The sequence below is a fragment of the Trichomycterus rosablanca genome, chromosome 2 (assembly GCF_030014385.1).
Source record: "Trichomycterus rosablanca isolate fTriRos1 chromosome 2, fTriRos1.hap1, whole genome shotgun sequence".
NCBI classification, from domain to species: Eukaryota; Metazoa; Chordata; class Actinopteri; order Siluriformes; family Trichomycteridae; genus Trichomycterus; species Trichomycterus rosablanca.
Genome location: NC_085989.1, coordinates 17,311,820 through 17,331,730, shown reverse-complemented (window position 1 = coordinate 17,331,730; position 19,911 = coordinate 17,311,820). Strand labels below are relative to the sequence as shown.

The window sequence follows — 19,911 nt, the reverse complement described above, 5'->3', positions numbered from 1 at the left end:
GAGTGGATCAGACACAGCAGTGCTGCTGGAGTTTTTAAATACTGTGTCCACTCACTGTCCACTCTATTAGACACTCCTACCTAGTTGGTCCACCTTGTAGATGTAAAGTCAGAGACGATCGCTCATCTATTGCTGCTGTTTGAGTTGGTCATCTTCTAGACCTTCATCAGTGGTCACAGGACGCTGCACGCGCTGTTGGCTGGATATTTTTAGTTGGTGGACTATGCTCAGTCCAGCAGTGACAGTGAGGTGTTTAAAAACTCCATCAGCATTGCACAACACACACTAACACACCACCACCATGTCAGTGTCACTGCAGTGCTGAGAATGACCCACCACCTAAATAATACCTGCTCTGTAGTGGTCCTGTTGGGGTCCTGACCATTGAAGAACAGGGTGAAAGCAGGTTAAAAAGATATGTAGAGAAACAGATGGACTACAGTCAGTAATTGTAGAACTACAAAGTGCTTCTATATGGTAAGTATAAAATGGACAGTGAGTGTAGAAACAAGGAGGTGGTTTTAATGTTATGGCTGATCAGTGTATAGTTTAATGTTACATAAAACCCCTTTAAGTATCAGAAAAGCCAACTAAAGACCATAATGATATTATTATGCAGTAATGATATAATATATACTTAGGCACTCAATTCTTTTGAAATCCAAGGTTTCAGTGAGTACGAGTGAAAGTCATGAATGCCATTACCTTCATTTTATTCCTGTGACAAAAACTGTCTATCACTGATAATAACTAATTCTGATCTAGGGGTACTGAAGTTGGAGTAAAGAGAGTCCATATTGGCCGCAAAAGTCCCCACACCTTTACTATTATTGCATTTGTGCTATGTATGACAAAATATTTTGAAAACTCAATTTTTATGTAATATAAATTTTTAGTTTAATCCATTCTATTTTATAATATGTACTTAATGTACTGTTTAAGTGATTATAGGAAAGACATTTAGGCAGCAGAATAAAATAAAATAGTTGTTTGTAGAAATGCCTGAAACTTCTTCTATTTATATGCTTACTAATATTGTTTCTTAATTATTATAATGCCTCAATAATGGCTTAATTTATGTATTAGAACATTTAATGCCATTGAACTATGTAAATCAGTTAGTCTGGAGGAATATATTTGCAAAGCAATTCAAATATAATCACATAAAAATACAATGCTAGGGATTTCTAGGCTAAGTAGGATGAAACAAATGAGGATTAATGCCTAAATTAATGCCTAAGTGTGTCTGAAAATCTTTTAAATTTCATTACAGATACATCTCTGCATAACACATAAAAATGTTAAATAGTAACAGGTAACAAGAGTTGCTAAGTACATTTACAAAACCATTGACGTCAAATTCAGCCACTGTGGAGTTTTACATTGAGGAGCTCTAACGGTGTCTGTGTGGGTTGATTTCACACACATCAGTTTTCTCCCACCTCACAAATGAAGCAGCTAGGTGGACTGGCTACTTCAAACTGCCCTTAGGTGCAAATAAGTGAGTGTGTGGGTGTTATAACCCTAGATGGAGTGGCGTCGAGTTCAGGTGCATTCATGCCTGTGTCCAGTGTATTTAGGAGAGGCTCTGGCCCTATACTGTTACACATAAAAGTCATTCATAAATGAATGAATGTGTAGTATAATTTGCAGATTTGCATTACTAATCAAAACATGGCACATATATTGTTTTATATATTTCATTCAATCAAGCTGGAGGCAGCTGCTTAGTCTTTTTTTTCCTTTTCTGACCAACCTAAATATTCCTCCTCGCTATTGATTGTGAATCTAGCATGCACTCAGTACTGACTGAGTAATAAAACTCGTCATATGTTTGCGCACAGGCATTTGGTTGAGACCTTTGGTACCACTGCATTTAGATTCACTTTTAGCGTGGGTTGATTAATGATGGGTGAATCACGAATAAATCGGTTCCTTTGAATGACTCCTGAGTCAGGCGAAACGATTCTTAGGGAGGAAGTTTTTCGTGTGTACAGTACACTCAGCACTGACAGTGTCCACTCACTGTCCACTCTATTAAACATTTCTACCTAGTTGGTCCACCTTGTAGATGTAAAGTCAGAGACGATCGCTCATCTATTGCTGCTGTTTGAGTTGGTCATCTTCTAGACCTTCATCAGTGGTCACAGGACGCTGCCCACAGGGCGCTGTTGGCTGGATATATTTTTGGTTGGTGGACCATTCTCAGTCCAGCAGTGACAGTGAGGTGTTTAAAAACTGCAGCAGCGCTGCTGTGTCTGATCCACTAATACCAGCACAACACACACTAACACACCACCACCATGTCAGTGTCACTGCAGTGCTGAGAATCATCCACCACCCAAATAATACCTGCTCTGTACTGGTCCTGGGAGAGTCCTGACCATTGAAGAACAGCATGAAAGGGGGCTAACAAAGCATGCAGAGAAACAGATGGACTACAGTCAGAAATTGTAGAACGGCCAAGTGCTTCTATATGGTAAGTGGAGATAATAAAATGGACAGTGAGTGTAGAAACAAAGAGGTGGTTTTAATGTTATGGCTGATTGTTGTAATATGAAAAGCAGATAATATACACCGATCAACAATAATCCTGTAAGACCAACTGAAAAAGAAATGAAGTTTATGAATTACATTCTATGCATATAATCGTAGAATATTAAGTTAACTAATAAACTAACTAGCTTGACCTGAAGAAAGACCATAGGAAATTATACTAGACTGGAAAAAGCTCATGTCTGTTAGGTGGTGTCAACAGATTTTATACAGTGGTTACCTGTGTAGCAAACAAACACCAGCCCAGCAACTATTTTGGATGGCTTGACTGGCCCTCTCTTTTTATTGCTCAGTCATTAGTAGACAGACCATTGCAGGTTTTCTATTCAATACATGCGTAATGTTTTTACAACCTAGTCAATACTGGTCCAACATGGACAATAAACATTACAGTCCTTTAAATGTTTTTATTAAATATGGTAAATTGAATTTAAAGTAAGTCTAATGGGCATGTATTTACAGTACTGGCCCAATGTTGTAATGTAAACGCAGGCCCATGTCACTTAGATACCAGAGTCTATGAGAACATTTATTGCATGGAGCAACGTGACTAAGACAGCGTCAACATTTTGCCTTTACAAGCTGAGCATAATGCGTTACCAACTAGCTTGCTGTAAAATGGCCAAACTGCATATTCTATTTCTTTTTAAAATGAAAATAAGTAAACACGACATCTGAAGCAAACATCTGTAAAAAATACATTTTTCTGTGCACACTTACTTATAATAAATACACTAAAAATAATAAATAGTTTGGACACTCCAGTAAGACCTTATCACAGCATGTGCAGACCGTATAACTGCAGCCAGCTAGGAGTCTTCTGCTTGCAGAGCATTTCTAGTTTTGAGATGTTACTGGGCTTACTTCAGCTATATGGTTTTATTAGCCTTTTAGATTTTGAGATTGTGATTTCAGTTCCACAGTTTCTTTCAGGTGCCTTTTTTTATTTTAAACACTCGAGGCAATCAGGAGTGCTTCAATATATTTTCATACTTTTTTCCATGCTTTGTGGGCAGTAATTAAAGCAATTAATCATTTTAGGTCCCTAGTCAGCTGCGTAAAATATGATTCATTCTTATATAAAAATTTCTGTAGATAGATAGATAGATAGATAGATAGATAGATAGATAGATAGATAGATAGATAGATAGATAGATAGATAGATAGATAGATAGATAGATAGATAGATAGATAGATAGATAGATAGATAATTTCACAATTAGACACTTTAAATAAATATATGCAAGTAAATCCTTCATACAAGCATATTTATGTTGGAATATCAAGGGTTACATGAGCACCTTTGTCATCCTCTGCAGTTTCTAGAAAAAGCTAAGAAATAGTACTTCTCTGAGAGACCAAATTCAAATGAAGTGGCCTTTGTTAACGCTATCTTCATGACAAGTTGTGCATGCAGTGTGGACACAGGTGTAATATATATAGAATTTTTAATAGCAATGTACACACATTGACATATTGGAGGGTAACACAAGTTAAGTATGGTGAAGTCACACATGTTTTAAGGCTGTACTTTGTATATGTGTGTATGTTAAATGCTTTAATCATCTATTCTGTTTATTTAAGAGCATAAAAGAATGAAACAACACTGCACACAGAGCTTGTGTGATAAAGCCATTATCTGTAATGAGGGTTGATTGCATTTCTAAGGCTGAACTATATCATTATAATTTTTGTTATTTAATTTTTGCCATACTTTAGGAGAGGACTATTAAGATACACTGCCTGGCCAAAAAAAAGGTCACACACTCTAATATTTCATTGGATCGCCTTTAGCTTTGATTATGGCACGCATTCACTGTGGCATCGTTTCCACAAGCTTCTGCAATGTCACAACATTTATTTCTGTCCATGATGTCTCATGCTCCCTGAACCCTGAATCTGAATAACCTGGTCGTTCATTATATTTAGGTAGTCAGCTGACCTCATTCTTTGGGCACATAACGTTGCTGACCAACTGCAGCAACCCCAGATCATAGCACTGCCCCCACAGGCTTGTACGGTAGGCACTAGGCATGATGGGTGCATCACTTCAGCCGCCTCTCTTCTTACCCTGATGCGCCCATCACTCTGGAACAGGGTAAATCTGGACTTATCAGACCACATGACCTTCTTTCATTGCTCCAGAGTCCAATCTTTATGCTCCCTAGCAAATTGAAGCCGTTTTTGCCGGTTAGCCTCACTGACAAGTGGTTTTCTTAAGGCTACACAGCTGTTTAGTCCCAATCTCTTGAGTACCCTTTGCATTGTGCGTGTGGAAATGCTCTTACTTTCACTATTAAACATATCCCTGAGTTCTACTGTAGTTTTTCTACGATTTGATTTCACCAAACGTTTAAGTGATCGCTGATCACGATCATTCAAGATTTTTTTCCGACCACATTCCTTCCTCGAAGATGATCTTTCCCCACTGTCCTTCCACTTTTTAATAATGCGTTGGACAGTTCTTAACCCGATTTTAGTAGTTTCAGCAATCTCCTTAGATGTTTTCTCTGCTTGATGCATGCCAATAATTTGACCTTTCAGAAACAGATTAACATCTTTTCCACGACCGCAGGATGTGTCTTTCGACATGGTTGTTTAACAAATGAGAAGCTTCTTACTGCAACAGTTAGGGTTAAATAATTTGCTGCCAGCTGAAACAATCACCCATGCAGTAATTATCCAATGGGAGGCTCTTACCTATTTGCTTAGTTAAATCCTGGTGGTGACCTTTTTTTGGCCAGGCAGTGTATAAAGCAGTAGTGTCTTGTTTATTTCTTTTTCTTTTTTTAATATGAGAATAAAGTCGAAATATTCTGTGCAACAGAAATATAGAAGTTTACATTGTGCTAAAATTGGGGAAGTTCAGGATAAAGTTATATTTTCGTATCGATTTCGTATTGTAGGGCACACACAGTACACCAGGCTGGGCTTTCTTTTTAAGAAGAGGGGGTGTCAGAGAGTAAAGGTGTAAGGGTCACGGTTTGCTACTGGTCTGTATCTCATCCCTCCTCGGCATCTAAGCGTTTTTTAAAGGGGGACTCTTTACCCTGAGTCAGGTGTACGTAAAGAGCCGACTCAAAGAGCCGACTCGTCTACGGACGACACATCACCAACAGAATCAGTAAAGTGAGTATTTAATGCCAGTCGCGTTCCGGGCGCATCACGCTCGAAAAAATGGAAATCCCACGCACACCGCCTCAGTAAACTAATGCAGCCAACATTTAACTCTTCACAAGCCACCCTGAACAGTTTTCCCTCAACATAACCCCTTAAAATGTCTCTCTTACCGTTTGTTGCCGGCACAGTTAGTGGAGGATGTGCTCGTGGTTCCGTGGAAGGAGGACGGCCAGGACATGCGAGACTTCTTGAGTCCTGGCCGGTCGCTCGTGTCCATGGCGTCGGCGCGCTCCATGTGCGGGTGGTGATGCCGGTCTGTATCGGAATACCCTCTGTGTTTGATCCGGATCGGGGTCCGCGGTTGTCTCCATAGATGCTGAGGAGGTTTTAGGGTCGCTTGCCCTTCCCGAGGCACCGGCAGCGAGAGGGAAAGGCTCTTTTTAGAGCACTGTGGTGCTTCCATCATAGTGCAAATGAAAAGATATATTCAGATAAACCTACTTAGGGAATTCAAAGGGGGAAGGAAGATGTATGGCTATATATTCTCGCCTGTCAAAAAATAAGACCGTTTCTGGTCCATGGCTTGCTTTTTTCCATGTTCGGCAGTTAAGTAACTAAGATCCAAGGCAGTTAGGATTATATTTGCTTTTGTGCTTTTTTTTTTATCAGACAATATAGTCAAATAATATCAAAACTAATCACAGTGTAGACTACATACAACAGGTAAAGCGCGCCCGTCTCCTGTATTGACATCAGTTTGAAAATTCCCAAGTTGCGCCTCAGAACGAAAAGACGCACCCGCTCCAGTCCAAAAAACCCGTGTTCATAACGACAATCATACATAAAAACCACGTTTCCGTTTAGGTTTGTCTTCTGGCAGTCCGTGGAGCAACAGATCTCTGATTTACAGCGCACTGTATTGCTTTATTTCCCCCCTAATCCTTTATTGCAGAGTTCCATTCCGTCCGTCAGTCTGTCAGTACGCCCGCGCTTTTCAGTGCGCTTTATGGCCACAGTTTATTGCTGCCGCTCCTGCTGCTGCTCCTGCTGACAGTTCACGTCTGTCAAAATCACACAGAATCACTCTTTTTCTAGTTGGACCCATACAAACAAACAAACAAACAAACAAACACACTAAAGTCTCAGTTTAGAAGAAAAGAACCGGGGCTCGGTGTCCGCAGCTTCGCCTTCCACCTCCATCTGAACGCGCCGTGCGCACTTTCATGCCAGAACCGGTTCGGATCGTTTGCAGCGCACCGCGCGCGTGTGGGATGGAACCAAATCCATTAAACGCTTGGTTCTCAACCCTGGTCTTCCTTTCCAATCCGAAAACACTGCGTTTAGTCAATAAACGGGTTTCTGGCGCTTTTGCTTATTGCAGGTCCATTCGTTGGTAATAACGTCCGTGTTTAATTCATTTCAATATTTCAGCCTCACATCCCTCTCTGTTCCTAACTGTGCCTCTGTTTCTCTCTCTTTCTGTCTTTCTCCCTCCCTCTCTCTCTCTCCCTTCTTCTCTCTGTGTGTCACTCCGTGTCTCTCTCCTCCTTGCTCTGTCTGTCCCCCATGTGTCTCTCGCTTTCCACCCACTCTCTCCCACTCTCTCTGTTTTTCTAGTTGTCTTTTTACCTTTCTTAAAATTTTCTACCCTTTTCTCAATTTCTACATGAGCTTATGTTCTCTGTCTTTCAGTGTTTCTCTCTTTTGGTGTACCTGTCTTTAGCTCTCTCACACTGTGTGTATTTGTGCGTATTATATGTCTCTTTCACCTCCCATCTGTGTGTATGCCTGTCTGTGTATGCCTACCTTTCGCTCCTTTTCTATATATGTCTGTCTTTATCTTTGTGTATGCCTGTATGTCTTCCTTACTGTATGAGTAGTTGTTTCTCTCTCTCACTATGTGTGTATGTCTCTCCATCACTGTACAGTTGTATGTGTGTATGTGTCTTGCCCATACCGCTTGATTGTGTGATTTTCTTTCCCTATCTTTCTCTTCTTGAGTGTCCCGTATTCCCTCTATCCATCTCTCTGTCCCTGTATATGAATGAACATCTGTCTTTTCTTAACTGAATGTCTGTGTTTATATCTCTCCCTTTATCTATGTGTTTAATCTCTGTCATCAATTACACTTTGTGTATGTCTCTGTTATCTTCACTATATCTACAGTACATGTCTCTGTAGATATAGTGTCCTCCCCCCCCCCCCCCCCCCCCCAGCACTCATGTTGAAAAAGCAGGCCTGACTGGCAAAAACGTTCCAATTCATCCCAACTGTGTAAAGTGAGGTTAAGACCAGGCTTCTGTGCAGGTTCAAGCTCACCGCAATATGTCTCCGAGCCTCGTTTTGTGCACAGGGACACAGTCATCCTGGAACAGCAAAGGCCCTTCCCCAAACTGTTGCCACTTAGTTGGAACTATATAGTTTGGTTGATAGAATAATTGTATACACCTGTTAGAAATTGGTGTACATGAAATGCCTGACTGCACGGTGGCTCAGTGGGTAGCACTGTCGCCTCACAGCAAGAAGGGCCTGGGTTCGATCCCCAGGCGGGGCGGTCCGGGTCCTTTCTGTGCAGAGTTTGCATGTTCTCGGCGTGTCTGCATGGGTTTCCTCCGGGTGCTCCGGTTTCATCCCACAGTCCAAAAAAACATGCAGTCAGGTTAATTGGAGACACTGAATTGCCGTATAGGTGAATGTGTGTGTGTGTGTGCGTACATGTGTGTCTGCCCTACGGTGGACTGCCGCCCCGTCCAGGGTGTTACTGTGTGCCTTGCGCCCATTGAAAAGCTGGGATAGGCTCCAGCACAACCCCCCCACCCCAGGACCCTGATTGGATAAGCGGTTAAGACAGAGAGTGAGTGAAATGCCTGAGTGTAACAATTAGGAGTGGTGTCCAAATACTTTTGGTCACCTCTCACTCTCTCTCTCGCTCTCTCTCAGTGCGTAATTAAATGTGAGCATGTATTTGGATGTTACATCTATGCCGTTTATCTTTTATAGGGTTAGGATGAAATCCTGTATTAGATTTGCTCCCCCTCACTTTTCTTCCTGGTATATTAGTCTGTTTAATGCCGATTAAGAGTGATTAATTACGAGTGATTAAAGTGATTCTCTCGGCTTATCAAGTCTGTCCAGCAGACAAAGCCCGAGAGAGTTTATGCTAATAAGAACGAACTGATTTCACATGACTGGAACGGTGCTGAAGGTCAGAAGTGAACGCCACTGGATCACCACTGCCTGTTCCTCTAATACCCACCTTTTTGTTCTGCCGGTTAGCAGCTGTTTGTCGCTGCAGTGTTGTAGAGTAACTCGAGCTGTCGTTTCCATTTTCCACTCACCGTCTCATCTAAATTCACAAATCAATGCATACATCTTATTGTTGAGCTCTAATGGGATCTGCTGGATTTTAATAAATGACAAATTAGTCCTAGTAGGGTTTAAAAACAAGGCTGCAGGCTACAGACACAATCTGAAACGGTTCCATATCACAACTGTACACTGTAGGTAATACTAGCTCTTTTTCTTCCTTTGTTTTCTTAAACAGGTCACGGACTATATTCTTTTACAGTCAGCTCATGAATTATTGGTACCGCCTGTAAGGACGAGTCACAAGGTTATGTGACCTTTTTTAGTTTAGCTTAACTTTTAGAATGATTAAAAATTAACATAACTAGAGCGCAAAGTATGTGGACACCCCTCGTAGTTATTATCTTCAGGCGTTTTAACCACACTCAAGTGTCCAAAAATATCTTTTCTTTTGGCTGCTGCTGTAATTTTAGGGGTCGTCACATCAGATCTAATCCGCATATTAGACTTGGCACAGTTTGTACACCAGATGCCCTTCCTGACACAACCCTCCTATTTTTATTCGGGCTTGGGATTGGCACTGAGAGCGCTTAACCAAGTACAAGTGGTAGCCTAGTGGGTAGGGCTTTGGGCTGTCAAGTAAAAGGTTGAGAGTTCGAATCCCAGCTTTGCTATACAGCCGCTGTTGGACCCTTGAGCAAGGCCCTTAACCCTCTCTGCTCCAGGGGCACCGTACAATTGCTGACCCAGTGCTCTGACCCCAGCTTCCAAACAAGCTGGGATATGCGGAAAAAAAGAATTTCATTGTGCTGTACGTCTGTATAGTATATATGACAAATAAAGGCATTCAAGTGCATCTCCCAGTGGGCAATCTGTTGCCCCCATTCCCCCAACCAGACATCAGACCAGCTGAGACCCCTGGATTTCAACGGTATTGGGCTATAGCAAACTTAACCTTCACCTCAAAAAGTGATAACAAAATGATATAAAACAGTATTCTTTGTCATGGTTTGATGTCTTTGGTGTGAAGGAACTGCAGTGGTCTGCACAGAACCCTGGCCTCAACCCCTGAGCACTTTTGGGATGAATTGGAACATTGTTTGCAAGTCAGTCATTCTGGTCCAGTTTTAATGCCAGACCTTACAATGCTCTCTTTTTGTAAAGGGCACAAATTTCCACAGATACAGCCCAAAATCTTAGACTTAGAAAAGCCTATATCTCCAAACAGGCAGGGGTCAAATCCATATTAATGCACATGATTAGGAACTGGATGTCTAACAGGCTAATGGTCGAGTGCCCGTGTACTTTTGGCCATATAGTGTATATTGTATTTTAGGTTTACCTCAGTGTTCAGGAACTCTTAAGCAGTCACCCATGACCTATTTCACTGAAGGACAGATTCCTTTGACAGGCAGTGGTCACACAAATACAGACTGTTAGGGCAATAATTAGAAAGGTTTTTGAAATACAGCTGTAAGCAACCTGTCATGCACAGTGAGAAGGAGGAGGATTAAGAATTAATGCAGTATAATGAGCAAAAACGTGTTCCCTGTCGAGAACGTGTTACCTTTTTACTGAGAAAATCGACAAAACAATGGAATTTGACCATGGACAAAGTTACATGGAGCCACATGGTAAACACTACCTGGGTTGTATGGTCAAATAAGACACTACTCAAGCTCTCAGCATGGTTTCAGTAAAATGATATACAACCCCAAATCAGAAAAAGTTGGGACAGCATGGAAAATGCAAATAATAATAAAAAAAAAACACAGAGTTTCTTACATTTACTTTGACTTTTATTTGATTGCAGACAGGATGAACCTGAGATATTTCATGTTTTATCTGCTCAACTTCATTTCATTTATTAATAAACGTCCATTCCTGCATTTCAGACCTGCAACACATTCCAAAAAAAGTTGGGACAGTAAAGCATTTCCTTTTCACCACACTTAAAACACGTTTTGGCACTGAGGATACCAAGTGATTTAGTGTTTCAGCTTTTATTTTGTCCCATTCTTCCTGCAAACACGTCTTAAGATGTGCAACAGTATACAGGGTCAGTGTTGTCGCATGTTTCATTTCAAAATTCTCCACTCGTTCTCTATTGGGGACAGATCAGGACGGCAGGCAGGCCAGTCCAGTACCCGTACCCTCTTCTTCCGCGGCTTCTTCCATGCCTTTGTAATGTGTGCAGCATGTGGTTTTGCATTGTCTTGTTGAAAAATGCATGGACGTCTCTGGAAAAGATGAACTCTTGACCTTTGCCAAGGGCACTGACACAGCCCCATACCATGACAGACCCTGGCTTTTGGACTTGTGTCTGGATGGTCCTTTTCGTCTTTGGTCCGGAGGACACACTGTCCATTTGTTCCAAAAAAGACCTGGAATGCTGATTCATCTGACCACAATACACGTTTCCTTTGTGTGATGGTTCATTCTAGATGCCTCTGAGCCCAGAGAAGTCGACGCCACTTCTGGACATAGTTAACATAAGGCTTCTTTTTTTAACAGGAACGTTTTAAGTGGCATTTGTGCATGTAACTCTGTATTGTAGTGCTTGACAAAGGTTTGCCAAAGTAATCCCTCACCCATGTGGTTATATCAGCTATTGTTGAGTGGCGGTTCTTGATGCAGTGCCGTCTGAGGGATTGAAGATCACGGTGTTCAGCTTAAGCTTGCACCCTTGGCCTGTACGCACTGAAATTCCTCCTGATTCCTTGAATGGTTTAATGATATTATGCACTGTAGAGGGAGAAATATGCAAATCCCTTTTCTTTGAGGTACATTGTTTTTAAACATTTCAATCATTTTCTCACACATTTGTTGACAAACTGGAGATCCTCTGATCATCTTTGCTCATCAAAGACTTTCCTGGATGCTGCTTTTGTACCAAACCATGATTACAATCACTTGTTGACATCACCTGTTTGGAATCACATCATTATTTAGTTTTTTCACCTCATTACTAGCCCTAAATTGTCTCAGTCGCAACTTTTTTTGGAATGTGTTGCAGGCCTGAAATGCAGGAATGGAGGTATATTAATAAATGAAATGAAGTTGAGCAGACAAAACATGAAATATCTTGAGTTCAAACTGTCTGCAATCAGATAAAAGTCAAAGTAAATGTAAGGAACACTGCATTTTTATTTTATTTGCATTTTCCATACCGGTCTTAACTTTTTCTGATTTGGGTTTGTATATTTAAAAAAAAAAATGAAATAACTATTGCTGAGTAGATTGCAGGATATGTGCAGGATCTATTTGGGGGGTTGTTGGGAAACTTGTTGTGATACATGGCATCCTAAACTCTATAAAGTACTCTAGGGGATCTTAAACAACAATCTGTCTTTGTTAAGAAGTTAAATCTGAGTCATGGCTGAATCTTTCCAGCAGAGCAATAATCTAAAACATGTGTCTCAAAATTAAGAAAAATGCTTAGATGACCACAGAATCAAGCCTTCGCCATGATTAATCTAGTCCCCTGACTCAAACCCTTTTAAAATCTTTGGGGTCAGATGCAGAGGAGAGTACACAAGAGACGATCACAGAGCCTGAAAGATCTAAAAAGTTTGTTGAGGAATGTTCTCAGATTCCAGGAATTAAAGAAAAAGACTCAAAGCTGGAATGCAGGAAAGGGCAGATACACAAGCTACTAAATATTCCTTAAAAGTTTCCTGGATCACAGCTGCACACAGCCGAATTATATTGGGTTGATTTAACATGAGATTTTCAAGCAACAGAAGGCAGCCAACAGAGTTTCAAAGACGTGAGCTGACAGGTGCCTGAATTGCAGGTGCGCTAAATCGACTTCCAAGGCATAAAAAAGACTGCACTTTATAAAATAGTTGCCAAAAGCCACAAACATACAGCCATTAGGAATAGCCTACAAGGACAGCTGTAGCCTAGCGGTTAAGGTACTGGACAAGTAATCAAAAGGTCGCTGGTTCAAGCCCCACCACTGCCAGCTTGCCACTGTTGGCCCTTGTTATCAGGATTTTAATGTCATGTTTTACACTTTGGTCACATTCATGACAGGAACAGTAGTTATTCATCAGTTCACAAGGTTATATCAAACACAGTTGTGGAAGCCGCTCAGGTGGCGCAGTGGTAAAAGAACCACACACTAGAACCAGATATATATATACATACGTATATACAAATATAATACATGACCTGTCTGAGGACACCCGAATATGACATAATTATGTGCTTGTTGAATAAAAATAAATGTAGTAAAGTCAGGCAGTACTGTTGGCCTTTAAGGCCTGGCTCACAAGCAATGTACTGATTCATACTACAGGTATTAACTGGGGTTAAATTTAGAGCTCTCTGCAGTAGTCAAATTACTGTTGATGTTGTGTCCACATACTTTTAGCCATGTACTGTATTATTTTTCATCTATCTTATGTATTTTCTCTACACTGCTAAATTAAAAGAGAAGACTGTGCTGTCTGACTAATAAATGAGGGTTTAAAGAGCTAATTGGTTTGTTTGATAAGAATGTAATCGAAGGTATTTTCAGGCACTGTTTTCCCATCTGCTCTCATCAGTCATTATTGAGTGCACTTTACTTCCCAGCCCTCTTTAAAACACAAACATGAAAGGCGATCCACCACTGTGATGCCAAGAAAGGCCCTAAGTGTCTGCTCCTTCTTTCTAAACTCTAGACCCAACGTCAGGAAATGACGGGAACTGGAACCTCTATTTCCCCCAGGGCAGGTGAGGGAAATTAAATATTAATGCCTTTATGCTGACATTGAGGAATGGATCGGTATGTAAAAAACGAGTCGGTGTCTGTGTAGAGCCATTTGCTCTTTCATTGCTCCTAACCGTTGGTCAGGGTCGTGGGGGTTCAAAGCCACCAGAAATCCATTGAGGAGCACCAAACTCTCACACTGAGTAATCAGCAAACATACTGGTATGTTCATGAGAGGTGGCAGGACACTGGTTGAACCCAAGTTCTTAGGATGCATGTTGCTGTACAGCACCCACTTATCATCCATCCACGCATCAATTTTTCTAAATTATTTGAAGACACAGAGTTAAGTACACTTCTGAGCAGAGGTATCCATTTAAAGTATAGTCACTTTAAAAACCTATTTTTAGTCACTGCATTTCTCGGGCAGAGCAGGTGGTCTGCGGCAGTGAAGGTAGCACAATGTGAATGGGTAATTGGATATGTCTACATTGGCAGAAAACTGGGAGAACTGCATGAAAAGGGAATATACATATATACATACACTGATCAGCCATAACCTTAAAACCACCTCCTTGTTTTTACACTCACTGTCCATTTTATCAGCTCCACTTACCATATAAAAGCACTTTGTAGTTCTACAATTACTGACTGTAGTCCATCTGTTTCTCTGCATACTTTTTAAGCCGGCTTTTACCCTGTTCCTCAAAGGTCAGGACCCCCCACAGGACCACCACAGAGCAGGTATTATTTAGGTGGTGGATCATTCTCAGCACTGCAGTGACACTGACATGGTGGTGGTGTGTTAGTGTGTGTTGTGCTGGTATGAGTGGATAAGACACAGCAGCACTGCTGGAGTTTTTAAACACATCACTGTCACTGCTGGACTGAGAATAGTCCACCAACCAAAAATATCCAGCCAACAGCACCCTGTAGGCAGCGTCCTGTGACCACTGATGAAGGTCTAGAAGATGACCAACTCAAACAGCAGCAATAGATGAGCGATCGTCTCTGACTTTACATCTACAAGGTGGACCAACTACGTAGGAGTGTCTATTAGAGTGGACAGAGAGTGGACATGGTATTTAAAAACTCCAGCAGCGCCACTCCACTCCAGCACAACACACACTAACACACCACCACCATGTCAGTGTCACTGCAGTGCTGAGAATCATCCACCACCTAAATAACACCTGCTCTGTGGCGGTCCTGTGGGGGTCCTGACCATTGAAGAACAGGGTGAAAGCAGGCTAAAAAAGTTTGTAGAGAAACAGATGGACTACAGACAGTAATTGTAGAACTACAAAGTGCTTCTATATGGTAAGTGGAGCTGATAAAATGGACTAAGTGAGTGTAGAAACAAGGAGGTGGTTTTAATGTTATGGCTGATCAGTGTATATATATTAATTGGAGACAAAATACAAAGGACAACATGTGAATGTGTATTTTAAGATTTTTTCAGGGTTTTCCAGTAGCATTGATGCAGTCGGCTGTAACACTTAGTTTATTGCTGTTGCCAGTCCATTACCTACTCCTTCAGCCTCCTCCCCTCTTTTCCCCAAGTTCTCTGTCTGAAGGAGTAAAGAGTGGTTTCTGGAGAAGAGGAACTTATCTGGCCATCTGTGGTTTTCAGCAGGAGCAATCTGAGTGGCCTAATTGCGCTTTAATTTGATTGAACAACTTGTGAAAGCCTAAACTTTAGATGAGACTTGATGGAGCTGGAGACAGGGTTGAGTGTCAGTGTGACCGCATTGCCGTCCAACTGATGCTGCCATTCCATCTACCCTATTAACATCCACTCCTGCTTGCTAATAGTCCATTATGGCATCAACAATGCCTACACCAAAAAAAAAAAGCTCACTGCTTAATGTTTAGCCCTGGGGGGTAAAACAGGCGAGGCTCAACAGATAATTCATACCACCTAAACATTATTTTCCACCAGAATAACAATGTATTCTGACAAGTCTATCAAAAAGAGCGGAGCGTTCCTGTGAGCACCTTTTATACACTACACTGCAGGCGGCAGCTTTCTGCCAGTGGGTATTTTGGAAAATCACAGGTTTCTGCAGCAGTGTCAACATGGATGGTGCGCTGAGATTGTGTGGGTGGAAGAAGGAAAAAGAAAAAAACGCTAAATCTAAATGTCTGTGACACATTTGTCCACCGTGTTGCCTTGTTTCCCTTTCTCAAAGCCTAGGGGTTTCATGCAGCAGTGCTCCCAGGCCCATGAGCAATCCCTTACATATTTATGGCAGCACAGATGTGACCGAAGTACATTTCACATTCACGACACAGGGATATACAGTCTTTTTAGGACCAGGTTAATGTTTTCTGTCTCTCTCTCTCTTGTGGCTTCTCAGCTACCAAGGTAATAGTTGGATGTTCATTCGTATTTCAATTACACCATAGTAAAACTCCTTGTTCTCTGTTATGGTGCACCTGGTGAATCAAGAAAGACTATTTCAGGTCACATTTTGACCTTGGACTAATTTGTTTATTTCTTTCATTTGCTAATGAGCAGCATTTTCACTCGTCCCACATTGACAATTGGCTTGGCAGATGCTAAGCAATCAAGGTGGCGTATTAACCTAATTAGACAGGAAATACAAGTTCACTGGAGTGCCCCTCGTCCCCATTTCAACATAGGGCTTTAGTCAAGGACCACAAATAGCTGAGTGTAATGAAGCTAAGGTCCGTTCCAAGGTTTACATGTAAAAGTTTGGTACACTTTAGTTTGGGTACTGCAATGTACAAACACCACAATCATTTACTTTATTATTATTGGTTATCAATGCAACTGTGATTATTTAATGAAGGTGGGGATGATTGTAAGACATAAATAATTGTAGGGTTAGCGGTGTTAACTTTGTAAACAAAAAGTTTGGTTCAAGTACTTACTTGAACCAGGTTACTTACAGTACTTACAGGTTTGCGCCGGGCATGCAGGCAGCTGTGCTGGGAGCCAAAGGACCCGAGCACTGATGGTTGATGGGATTTGAAGTCCTTGGACTGCAACATTTAGGGAATGGGCTATTTTGTATCTATGGGTGGGTGTTAATTGTCCTTCTATCCTTTGTATGGTGTTCTTATATAATTGTGATTGTGACATTGTCTTAATGTAATTAATATAAACGTGTTTATCAGTATAATAATGCAATGTCTTTATTTGTCATAGATCAATGACTTTTTGATAGTGGTAAACTTAGGAAATGCTGTGTTACATGTAGTTGGTTTGGTCCAATGCCTCATGAGTATTTAGGGAGGGATGGGGGGGGGCTTTGTTAGGGGCATGTTGGAGTTGTAATGGTGGTGCTGTAATTAAGAAGCACTTAAGTTTAGTTTAAAGTTTGTTTATTAGTTTAGGCCGTGTTTGAGTGTTGGAATATCTCAGTGAAATTAATATTTATGTATAATATTTTGCACCTGTTTTTGGATTGGGAGAAATAAATCACCACAATTGCATCCCAAGTTCCTGATTCTGACTCAGTTTTTCCATCACTGATCGGCTCTCCTGTAACACTGAGGAGGGGGTTGGGGGTACAACTGGAAGTACACTATGTGGCCAAATGTATGAAGGTATAATGTATATGCAGAGACCCCTTCTAATTATTAAATTCAGGCGTTTCAGCTACTCACTGCTAACAGACACAAAAACTATTATATGGAATAAATTAGATGCTCAAAGCTTTGTGGCATCAAATGCTCTTTTGACTTAATGTGCACTAATTTCCAGAAAGCCTTCCCAGAAGAGTGAAATCTGTTATAGCCAGAGAAGGGAAAAGGCGGGGCAACTCTATCTTAATGCAATTGTTTTTAGAATGGGATGTCCCATAGTTGACTGTTCACATGCTGTTAGCCATATTATAGCGTTTAAAATCCCAACAACACTGTTGCATCTGATATACCAAAAAAACACACTACCATGTGATCATCATCTTGGTGTCATTGCAGTGCCAAGAATGGTTCAACACCCAAACATCTGGTCAGTGGGGGTCGATAAATGGAGTACAGGAGAGTGACAATGTACAGATCAACAAATGGTTATGCCTATCATTCAGGATTAATTAACCAATAAAAAAACAATAGTAGATGAGTGTACCCAAAAAAGTGCTCAGTAAGTCTACATGCTTAAGTCGGCATGGTGACTAAGTGGGTAGCACTGTCTCCTTACAGCAAGAAGGTCCTGGGTTCGATCTCCAGGTGGGGAGGTCCAGGTCCTTTCTGTGTGGAGTTTGCATGTTCTCCCTGTGTCTGCGTGGGTTTACTCCGGTTTCCTCCCACAGTACAAAGACGTGCAAGTGAGGTGAATTGGAAATACAAAATTGTCCATGAGTGTGTTTGATATAACCTTGTGAACTGATGAATCTTGTGTAATGAGTAACTACCGTTTCTGTCATGAATGTAACCAAAGTGTAAAACATGACGTTAAAATCCTAATAAACAAACAAACTATATGCATGTTATTTTTGTTGGTTCACATTCTCTTGTCCTGTTTTACACATTGTTAGTTTTTTAATACAAAATGTTCACTATATGGTGCAGCGGGATATTCCGCTAGCACACAAGCACCGAGATTCTGAACTCCTCAGTTCGAAACTCTGTGTTTTCACCGGTCGACTGGCCGATCTAGCGGGCACAATTCCCAGTGCCTGCAGCCGACTCTAATTGGATACCGTGTCTGCTACGGCGGGATGACCGGATTTTGTGGGTGGGGTCTTCTAATGCGTGAGCAGGAAATATACCCACCTCGAATGCAATCAGGGATCCCCAGCAGCGGAAGACAAATTGACTACACTAAATACGGAGAAAATGGATAAATAAATAGAAAACAAATGTTCACTCTAGGTTTTGCAGCAGGGTCTCAATTAGCATCTCAAATCACTGCCCTTCTGAATAAACCAACTAAGCTTCAGTTAATGCACAAATGGCCTTATTTTTTTCCTTTTTGAGTAAGATTTATGGTTAATGGATAATGGTTTGGTTTTTCAAAGTCTCTGAGCTTGACATTTCTAAAGTACTTTTTCCCCTCAGCTCATGGCTTTGTATTGTGTTTAAAAAATAATCAGATTGGCCTATCAAATACATTTGGTAAACTGGTTGGCTAAATAGCCGATGGGGTCCATTACTGTTTCAAGGGTGACAGGTTTGATAACTTGCTTAAGGTTTAATGTTTAACAAGCTGTGTAGTGTTTCAACTTAAGGTCTATTTTTATGGCAATGTAAGAATGTTAAACAATATTTCCAGTAGTTGCCTGGTTAGCATACAACTGAGAGACATTTTTACATTCAAGACCAGACTGAAATTCTCAAGGTCTAAATCAAGTGATGGCAATCACAGCTAAGTATTAAGGGATTAAAGAAAAAGTGCATAATAATAATTGTCCTTAAAACGAAGTGTATGTTAACAAATTTGAATGTCAGGTGTTGTGGCCCTATATACCTTTAGTTAAAATTATTTACCCATATGTCTATATGTTGTATATACACTGATCAGCCCTAACATTAAAACCACCTCCTTGTTTCTACACTCACTGTCGATTTTATCAGCTCCACTTACCATATAGAAGCACTTTGTAGTTCTACAATTACTGACTGTAGTCCATCTGTTTCTCTACATACCTTTGTAGCCTGCTTTCACCCTGTTCTTCAATGGTCAGGACCCCCACAGGACCACCACAGAGTAGGTATTATTTAGGTGGTGGATCATTCTCAGCACTGCAGTGACAATGACATGGTGGTGGTGTGTTAGTGTGTGTTGTGCTGGTATGAATGGATCAGACACAGCAGTGCTGCTGGAGTTTTTAAATACCGTGTCTACTCACTGTCCACTCTATTAGACACTCCTACCTAGTTGGTCCACCTTGTAGATGTAAAGTCAGAGACGATCGCTCATCTATTGCTGCTGTTTGAGTTGGTCATCTTCTAGACCTTTATCAGTGGTCACAGGACGCTGCCCATGGGGTGCTGTTGGCTGGATGTTTTTGTTTGGTGGACCATTCTCAGTCCAGCAGGAACAGTGAAGTGTTTAAGAACTCCATTAGCGCTGCTGTATCTGATCCACTCATACCAGCACAACACACACTAACACACTGAGAACAGTGTGAAAGCAGGCTAATAAAACATATGTAGAAAAACAGATTGACTACAGTCAGTCATTGTAGCTCTACAAGGTGCTCCTGTATGGTAAGTGGAGCTGATAAAATGGACAGTGAGTGTAGAAACAAGGAGGT

The 19,911-nt window shown here is 41.1% G+C and overlaps 1 protein-coding gene across 1 annotated transcript in view; it reads right to left on the bottom strand.

The window, feature by feature from the left end:
* pde4a (phosphodiesterase 4A, cAMP-specific) overlaps positions 1-6,188 on the bottom strand; it is a 179,441-nt gene extending 173,253 nt beyond the window's left edge. Inside the window, exon 1 of the mRNA XM_063012026.1 lies at positions 5,847-6,188. Within this exon, the coding sequence (XP_062868096.1) occupies positions 5,847-6,142 (296 nt within the window). The 5' untranslated portion in view covers positions 6,143-6,188. The remainder of the gene's footprint in view (positions 1-5,846) is intronic.
* Between the last annotated feature and the right edge of the window lie 13,723 nt (positions 6,189-19,911).